The 8,731-nt window shown below is 49.5% G+C and overlaps 1 protein-coding gene across 1 annotated transcript; it reads left to right on the top strand.

Annotated features, from left to right (window-relative positions):
* Nucleotides 1-4,035: 4,035 nt before the first annotated feature.
* Nucleotides 4,036-5,240, top strand: LOC126983468 (uncharacterized). Its single transcript, XM_050836167.1, has 6 exons — nucleotides 4,036-4,105; nucleotides 4,206-4,233; nucleotides 4,366-4,433; nucleotides 4,603-4,728; nucleotides 4,942-4,969; nucleotides 5,102-5,240. The coding sequence occupies exons 1-6, from the start codon at nucleotides 4,036-4,038 to the stop codon at nucleotides 5,238-5,240; spliced, it is 459 nt and encodes a 152-aa protein (XP_050692124.1).
* Nucleotides 5,241-8,731: the final 3,491 nt, after the last annotated feature.

Here is an 8,731-nt window from a genome sequence, read left to right on the forward strand (position 1 = left end):
AACGGAGACACAGTTGACAGTGATTGACGAAAGCGAGGGAAGGAGAGAAAGGAAGGAAGGGATGGGAAGGTGTAGGAATGAAGAGAAGGAGGGAATAGAGTTCGTGGAAAGAATTGAGTCAGTAGGGAAGGAATAGGAAGGAAGGGAAAGTGATTGACGAAAGGAGGGTAAAGGGAAGGAGGACGAAAAGGGAGAGGAGGAGGAGAGGATAGACGGCTAGAGAAAGAAAGGAAGGACGGGTAAAATAAATAAAGGAGGAAATGACGGGGAAACGGAGGGGATAGAAAATAAAAAAGAAGGCAAAGAAAGGATAAAGTAGAAGAGGGAAAGGAAGGAGAAATTGAAGATAGAAGGAAGGGAAAAGGATGTACAGGAAAAGTTGAAGAAGAAAGAAAGAGGATGGAAAGGGAACGAAGGAAGAAAACAAAATTAAAGTTAAATGAAAAAAAAAACGAGTTAAAAGAAGAAAAATAATAATGAGAAGCAAGAGGGAGGGAGGTTGATGTGGGAGAGAGGGAGAGAAAAGGAGGAGGAGGAAGAAGAGGAGGAGGAGGAGGTAATGATGGAGGGGAAAGGTTCGTGTGAGTGAGACAAATTAGTAAGGATTTAATTAGCAAGTCTAAGGAGGGACTAATAAAATTTTAACCCATTGTATTTTTCCCGATACGGATATTTTAGTGAGGCCGAACACGCACACACACACACACACACACACACACACACACACACACACACACACACACACACACACACACACACACACACACACACACACACACACACGACCAGGAAGGGAGAAACCAGAGGAGGAAAGGAGAAGGGAGACAGGGAGGAGGAGAAGGATGAAGAGGAAGAGGAGGAGGAGGAGGAGGCTAAAGAACACTAGAAAAGGAGGAGGAGGAAGAGGAGAACGAGAAGGAAGAGTAGTAGCAGCAGGAGGAGGAGGAAGAAGAAGAAGAAGAAGAGTAGGAAGAACCAGGAACAGGAAGAATAGGAAAAAGAAGAGGAGGAGGAAGAAGAGAACAAGAAGGAAGAGTAGTAGCGGTAGGAAGAAGAAGAAGAAGAAGAAGAAGAAGAAGGAACCGGAGGAAGAAGAAGAAGAAGAAGTCACCCAGCATCTTAACACATCCAGTAATACAGCTGCTGGGATGACTTCGAGACTCTGTACTTGGTCTTGAAAGTTATGATCATTTGCACGCCTGGACGGACAGCTAAGAGGGTGACACGAGCCGCGGCGGACAGGTTAGGGCAGGTGAGGTGCCTTCAGACGCCTTCAGATGCTCACTGCAATGGCCTTTCAAGGAGGTAATGGGCTGTTGGCTTAATGACACCCCATTGACGGGTTTGCACTGTCTGGCGCCGCAGAATGCCGCCCCATTAGCCGGTGTTGTTGATACCCCGACCAGCATACTCAACCCTCGAGTTCCTAATGGGTTCTCCTCAGTCTTACGCGGATTATAGACCTCCCCCCTTTCCCTCTCACCCTCTCTCCTTCTCCTCTTCCGCAGTGTTCTCCCCCTTCCCTCCCTTTACCCCTTACTCCTCCTCCTCCTCCTCCTTCTAGTTCTTCTCCCCTCCTACTCACCGTCCTTCTCTTCCCTCTACTTACTGTTACATCTTCCTTGTTACTCCTCTTCCTCCTCCTCCTCCTTGCCATCTTCACCCCTCTCCTCCTCCTCCTCCTCTCCCTCCTCCTCCTACTCTTCTATTCATCATCATCCGGTCTTCTGCTATTCTTTCTTTAGTTTCTTATGTATTACTTTTCTTCTTCTTTTCTTCTTTTCTCCTCCTCCACTTGCCTCACTTTCTTCCTCCTCATTTACCTCTTGCCGCACTCCTCACTCCTTCCAGCCCTCCCCTTCCTCCTCCTCCTCTTCTTCCTCCTAGTCCTCCTGCTCCTTCCCCTCCTACACTCCCTCCGAGTGGTCCAATTTGTTCCAGACGTAGAAGACAACTGGTCCCGGAAGCTAATTGGTCAGAGGTTATCGTAAGACCCCTTTAAGTTTTCCCCAAGGTAAGATACAAGAGGCAAAGACAGACATAAAAACCAACCCAGGGTCCTTATGTCTCAGCGTCCTTGAGACATGAAGATCAGTCGGCCAGTGCAGAAGGTCTTCCATTAGTACGAGTGACCCTGAGACACTAAAACCAGTCAGGGGTTATTACAAGAAGGTCTTTAAAGGGTCCCGTTAGTCCAAGGGCATTAGCAAAACTACTCAGGGGTTATTACAAGACGACTTTTAAATGGCCCGAGTGCTCACATCTAAAACCCTAAGTGGTCCTAGTGGTCCCGAGATATTAAGACTAGTCAAGGCCGAGCACGGGAGGTCTTTAAGTGGTCCCCGCACCCCTCAGACCTAAGGAGCAGGCCGGGGTGATCAGGGAGGCCTTTACGAGCGTCTTGAGGGAGTCCTGCTTGATGCCACCTCAAACATCGCGTGTTTGTCCCCGTCAGCGCCGCGCCCCCGCCGGCTGTTAGCTCCCGGCGGTGCGGTCCCTCGTGCGAGACTTGACAAACAGAACGAGTCACGGGGTGGAGGGAAGAGGGGAGGAGAGAGGGAGGGGGATTAAAGGAGGAGAAAAAGAGGATGGGAGGAAGATGAGAAGGGAGGAAAGGGGGGTGGTAGGTGATGAAAGGAGGTTAGGAGAGGGTGAAAGAAACGAGAATGGAAAGGGAGAAAAGGGAAGGGAAAGGGAGGAAAGGGGTGAATGGGAGGGAGGGTGAAGAAAAGAGAAGGAATAAAAGATGGGAAGGGAGAGAAAGAGGGAGGGTGGGAGAAGAGGAAAGTAGGCTGGGGAAGGGAGGAAAATCTAGTGAGGAAGAGGGAGGAAAAGAAGGGAGAGGAAGATGAAGGAAAATGAGCGTGGGTGTAAAAGTAAGATGTGAGAGGGGTGAAGAGGGGGGAACAGGGAGGAAGAGGGAGGTTGGGAATGGAGAAAGGGAGCTGCGTCAGGGAGTAAGGGTGAAGGGATGGAAGGGAGGAGGGAGAGAGGGACACCATACGAGTTTACAGTTTACTCATCCACTCGTCTAACTGACCAGACACTCGCTCAGGGCCTCCGATAACACCTTACCTGCCTATCTTACCTGTCCACTTTACCTGCTCCACCTTACCTGGTCTAACTTACGTGGTCCATCTTAACTGTTAACTTTACCTGGTCAAACTTACGTGGTCCATCTTACCTGTTAACTTTACCTGGTCTAACTTACGTGGTCCATCTTAACTGTTAACTTTACCTGGTCAAACTTACGTGGTCCATCTTACCTGTTAACTTTACCTGGTCAAACTTACGTGGTCCATCTTACCTGTTAACTTTACCTGGTCAAACTTACGTGGTCCATCTTACCTGTTAACTTTACCTGGTCTAACTTACGTGGTCCATCTTAACTGTTAACTTTACCTGGTCTAACTTAGTGGTCCATCTTACCTGTTCACCTTACCTGCACATCTTACCTGTCCATCTTACTTGTCCACTTTACCTGTCCACTTTACCTGGTCAAACTTACCTGGTCCACCTTACATGCCCATCTTACCTGTCTAACTTACCTGTCCCCCTTACCTGCACACCTTACCTGGTCCACCTTACCTGTCCATCTTACCTGTCCTCTTTACCTGGTCTAACTTACCTGTCCATCTTAACCTGTCCAACTTACCTGTCCTTATTTGTCCAACTTACCTGCCCAACTTCCCATCTTACCTGTTCACCTTACCTGTCCAACTTACCTGCCCATCTTACATGCCCATCTTACCTGTCATCTTTACCTGGTCTAACTTACCTGGTCCACCTTACCTGTCTCACGGTTCCAAGTCAAGGTAGTTAACAGGTGACCAGGTGGCGGTGGTGGAGGTGAAGGGGGGAAGCGTCGGGAAGTTAGTCGATATCACAGACCAAAAACTATACACCAATGTCTCCTTAGGAACATGCATCACCTTAATACACATCACCAAAACAAGTGTTCCCCAAGTGTCCCAGGTGTCTCCCTATATCGTAACATGCTCTCAGGTAATCACAAGTGTCCTCTGGTATTCGCAGATGTCCTCAGGTTTCCCCAGATATTCCCAGGTGTTTCCCAATATCGTCAAATGTCCCCAAATATTCCCAGGTATCCCAAAGTATTCCCAGGTGTCCTCAGGTATTCCCAGGTGTCCCCATATGTTCCCAGGTGTCCCCATATGTTCCCAGGTGTCCCCATATGTTCCCAGGTGTCCCCATATGTTCCCAGGTGTCCCCGTATGTTCCCAGATGTCCCCATATGTTCCCAGGTGTCCCCATATGTTCCCAGGTGTCCCCATATATTCCCAGGTGTCCCCATATGGTCCCAGGTGTCCCCATATGTTCCTAGGTGTCCCCATATGTTCCCAGGTGTCCCCGTATGTTCCCAGATGTCCCCATATGTTCCCAGGTGTCCCCATATGTTCCTAGGTGTCCCCGTATGTTCCCAGGTGCCCCCGTATGTTCCCAGGTGTCCCCATATGTTCCCAGGTGCCCCCGTATGTTCCCAGGTGTCCCCATATGTTCCCAGGTGTCCCATATGTTCCCAGGTGTCCCCATATGTTCCCAGGTGTCCCCATGTTCCCAGGTGTCCCCTTATGTTCCCAGGTGTCCCCTGCATGTTCCAGGTGTCCCCTGCATGTTCCCAGGTGTCCCTGCATGTTCCCAGGTGTCCCCATGTTCCCCAGGTGTCCCTGCATGCCCCAGTGTCCCTGCATGTTCCCAGGTGTCCCCGTATGTTCCCAGGTGTCCCCGTATGTTCCCAGGTGTCCCTGCATGTTCCCCAGGTGTCCCCTTATGTTCCCAGGTGTCCCCATATGTTCCCAGGTGTCCCCTTATGTTCCCAGGTGTCCCCGTATGTTCCCAGGTGTCCCCGTATGTTCCCAGGTGTCCCCGTATGTTCCCAGGTGTCCCCATATGTTCCCAGGTGTCCCCGTATGTTCCCAGGTGTCCCCATATGTTCCCAGGTGTCCCCGTATGTTCCCAGGTGTCCCCATATGTTCCCAGGTGTCCCCATATGTTCCCAGGTGTCCCCATATGTTCCCAGGTGTCCCCATATGTTCCCAGGTGTCCCCATATGTTCCCAGGTGTCCCCATATGTTCCCAGGTGTCCCCACGTAACTCCCAGTGACCTAAAACCTTTTCCCACAGCCACCATGGACCACGTGAGGGGCGGTGCGTGCGGTGGTCAGTGTCGCCCGGGGTCACGGCGGGTCGGGGGGTCACATGAGGACTGTCACAAGTAGGCCGTTGGGTCACACTTCCCTGAGTCACGATGGCCGCGCCCCCCACTGGGTTCTTAATGTGACCCGCTGCCCCCCTGTGACCCCCTCCCTCCCTTCCCCCCCTTCAACTTCTTTCCTCCCCCTTCCCTCTCCTCCTCCTCCACTTCCTTACACTGCGTCTCCTCCTCCCCTACTTTTTTTCTTACCCTCTCTCCTCTCCCTCCAACTTCATTCCTCCCCCTTCCCTTTCCTCCTCCCTTTTTTCCTCACCCTCCCTCTCCTCCTCCCCCATCTTCATTCCTCCCCTTCCCTCTCCTCCACTTCTTTCCTCCCCCTCCCTCTCCTCTCCCTCCAACTTCATTCCTCCTTCCCTTCCTTCTCCCTTTTTTCCTCCCCCCCTCCTTCTCCCTAACTTCATTCCTTCCCCCTCCCTCTCCCCCTCCACTACCTCTTTCCTCCCCCTCCCTCCCCTCCTTCCCTACTTCTCCCCTACACTGCATTTTTTCATCACCGCCACCACCACCACCACCACCGCCACCACCACCAAGATAAAAGGTAAGTGTTGAAATGCAGTTTTTTTGTTTCTTAGATGCATGTTGTTGTTGTTGTTGTTGTTGTTGTTGTTGCTGCTGTTGGTGCGTAGTTTGTCACCTTTGTTTTGTTATTGCCTTGTAGCGACTTTTTTTTCTTTTTTTTTACATGATAGCGAAATATTTATCTCAATCGCCAATGTTTTATTTTTGTTGTTGTTGTTGTTGTGTGTCATTTACTTATATGTATGTTTCCGTGTTTTTTTCCGTCTCTGTTTCGTCGTGTTCATGTAGCGAAATGTATAAAGTTATTTCCCAGGTTCTGTTTGTTTTTGTTTTTTTCTTCCGAACGTAATTTTTCCGGAACGTTAATTTACAGAATACTTGCCGTCCTGTCCCTTCCCCTTCCCCCTAACCTCGCGTCCCCAGTGCGGCTCACCCCCCTTCGCTAAGTCCTCTCATTAACCCTCATTAAACGCACGGCGGGCACTGCGCTCCTCCCTCCATTACAAACAGTGCGGGCGCAGGACACAAGCCTCGCCCCGCGCCGCCCCGCCGCCGCGACCATTACCGAGCATCGCGTGACACGACGGCGGGGCGGCGGCACGACCAGGGCCGCTAGGGTGTTTGATGCGCCGGGGGCAGGAGGAGGAGGAGGAGGAGGAGGAGAAATAGGAATAGGAGGAGGAAGAGGAGGAGGAGGAAACATGGAAACTTGGAAAATGGACGAGCAGGCAGCAGAAAACCTATTGGCTGTTTGCGAGGCTGCCTGCTTTCAGTGGCTTAATCAATCCGTCAGCCTTTAGAGTGACCTGTGGAAGGGATTAAAGCACTTCTCTACGTACTCGTGGATACGTTCAGTTCACTCCCGACGCAGCAAAGTGACGGTCAATGCGGTTCTTAAAGGAGTATATCGTGTCCGCACTAAGCACTCATTCAAGAAGGCTGTTCCAGTGGCGGACGACGCTCGACGCTCTCGGGTAATTCAATGTCTTTCTTGTAATTAGGGGACCAGAACTGCACGGCGTATTCCAGGTGGGGTCTTACCAGCGAATTATACAAGGATAACATATCTCCCGGCGTCTTGTATTCGAAGTTCCTCGCTATGAACCAACAAGAAAATCGTCGGTGTGTTTTCTGTTATATCGGAAGGTAAACGAAGAACAGGACACACACATAGAAAACTTGTTTCTTCTCTCTTTTCCTCCTCTCCCTTCAAATGTCAGCGTTTGTGTGAGAAGAGAAAAACTTGTTCATGTGTGTTGAGGCTTCGGCCGCCGCGGGTCTGTCTTGGCGGCGCCGCGTGACCGGACGAAACGAAGATGATTCCCTTAATTCCGTGAAGCAGGCAAGGCGGGAAAGGCAAACAGGCTCCGGCGATTGAGTCCTCGAGAAAAAGAAATGGACGGAGTATTTCACATGTGGCGAAGGTTCGGAGGAAGAGAAAAAAAAGGTGCCGAGGAAAATCAAGGGAGTAAAGTGAGTCATTTCCGATTTGTTCGCGTTTACCGATGAGGCGAAGAAGATGATCCGGGTTGAAGGGAGAAATTTCACACCGTAAACTTTGTCCCTGGCGCTGAATGTAAACGAGGGATGGAAAATAAACCGGAAAAAATGTTAAAAAATAGTTCACGGCCATTCCTCTGTACTGTTTTTAGGAGCAGTAAGTAGCGGGCTCTTTTTCATTATTGTTTTCTTTTTTTTATGCCCTTGAACTGTCTCCTTTGCTGTAAAAAAGTAATAAAAAATAAATTCGTCCCTAACGCTAAATAGTGGAAGCAAAGAATGGTGAAAACTGAACCGCTAAGGAGTAAGAGAGAGTAAAGGAGTGAGTAAAGGAGAGTAAGGAGGATAGTAGGAGTAATAGAAGGAGTAGTTGTGAGAGTAATTTGTCCCTGACGCTAAATAGTAGAAACAAAGAATGGTGAGAACTGAGCCGCTAAGGAGTAAAAGAGTAAGGGAGTAAGGGAGGATAAGCAGGAGAGTAGGAGTAATTGGGGGAGTATTAAGAGTAAGTTCATTTGGAATAGTTCGCATTTACTGATCGAACAAGGAAAATCAACTGAAAAGGAAAACGGAACTTTATCTCCATCCATTAAAATAAAATACTACAAACGGAAATCACATAAAAAAAGAAAGAAAATAAGGAAATCAATAAAGCGTGCAATTGACTTTTGACGTGGAATTTATTGGTGGAAAAAGAGAGAGGAAGAAGAAGAAGAAGAAGAAGAAGAAGAAGAAGAAGAAGAAGAAGAAGAAAAGTAGCAGGAACAAGAGGAGGAGAAGGAGGATGGGAACAAGGCAGCAGAGAGAGAGAGAGAGAGAGACGAAAAGAGCAGAGAACAGAAGACCAGGAAAGAGGAGGAGGAAACAAACGGAGAGAGAGAGAGAGAGAGAGAGAGAGAGAGAGAGAGAGAGAGAGAGAGAGAGAGAGAGAGAGAGAGGGGGGGGGGGGAAGGGTCAAGAGAAGGAAACATGACCAGTAAACAAGTAAATAAAAGCCGCCTTCAGAAACGGGAAAGTCAAGTCGAGTAATCAGACGTAGAGAGAGAGAGAGAGAGAGAGAGAGAGAGAGAGAGAGAGAGAGAGAGAGAGAAAGAGAGGGGGGTAGTGAAGAAGATCCGATCAGCATTGACCAGCCAGAAGAAGAAGAAGTATTTAGGGGAAAGTTTTAACGTGGACGAAGAAGATTCTCAACTAACGCTGTAATGACCTTTTGAGAGCCGCTTCTTGCTGTGGTGGTGGTGGTGGTGGTGGTGGTGATGGTGGTCGAGTGGGTGGTGGGTTGAAGGAGGGGTGATTTTGCGGACGTGATGGTGGTGATGGAAGTATGGGATGGTGATGACGATATGGTGGTGATGGTGGTAGTGGTGGTGGTCGAGGGGGTGGTGGGTTGAAGGAGGGGTGATTTTGCGGACGTATTGGTGGTGATGAAAGAGTGTGATGGTGATGACGGTATGGTAGTGGTGATGGTGGTGTTGG

The sequence above is a fragment of the Eriocheir sinensis genome, chromosome 54, assembly GCF_024679095.1.
Source record: "Eriocheir sinensis breed Jianghai 21 chromosome 54, ASM2467909v1, whole genome shotgun sequence".
Lineage (NCBI taxonomy): Eukaryota > Metazoa > Arthropoda > Malacostraca > Decapoda > Varunidae > Eriocheir > Eriocheir sinensis.

Excerpts from the sequence above, each read along its gene's own strand:
- LOC126983468 (XM_050836167.1), top strand. The coding sequence starts at position 4,036 with ATGTCCTCAGGTTTCCCCAGATATTCCCAGGTGTTTCCCAATATCGTC. Across the intron at positions 4,106-4,205 it reads ATGTCCCCAAATATTCCCAG|GTGTCCCCATATGTTCCCAG; the intron begins GTATCCCAAAGT and ends ATATGTTCCCAG. Across the intron at positions 4,729-4,941 it reads GCATGTTCCCAGGTGTCCCC|GTGTCCCCATATGTTCCCAG; the intron begins GTATGTTCCCAG and ends GTATGTTCCCAG.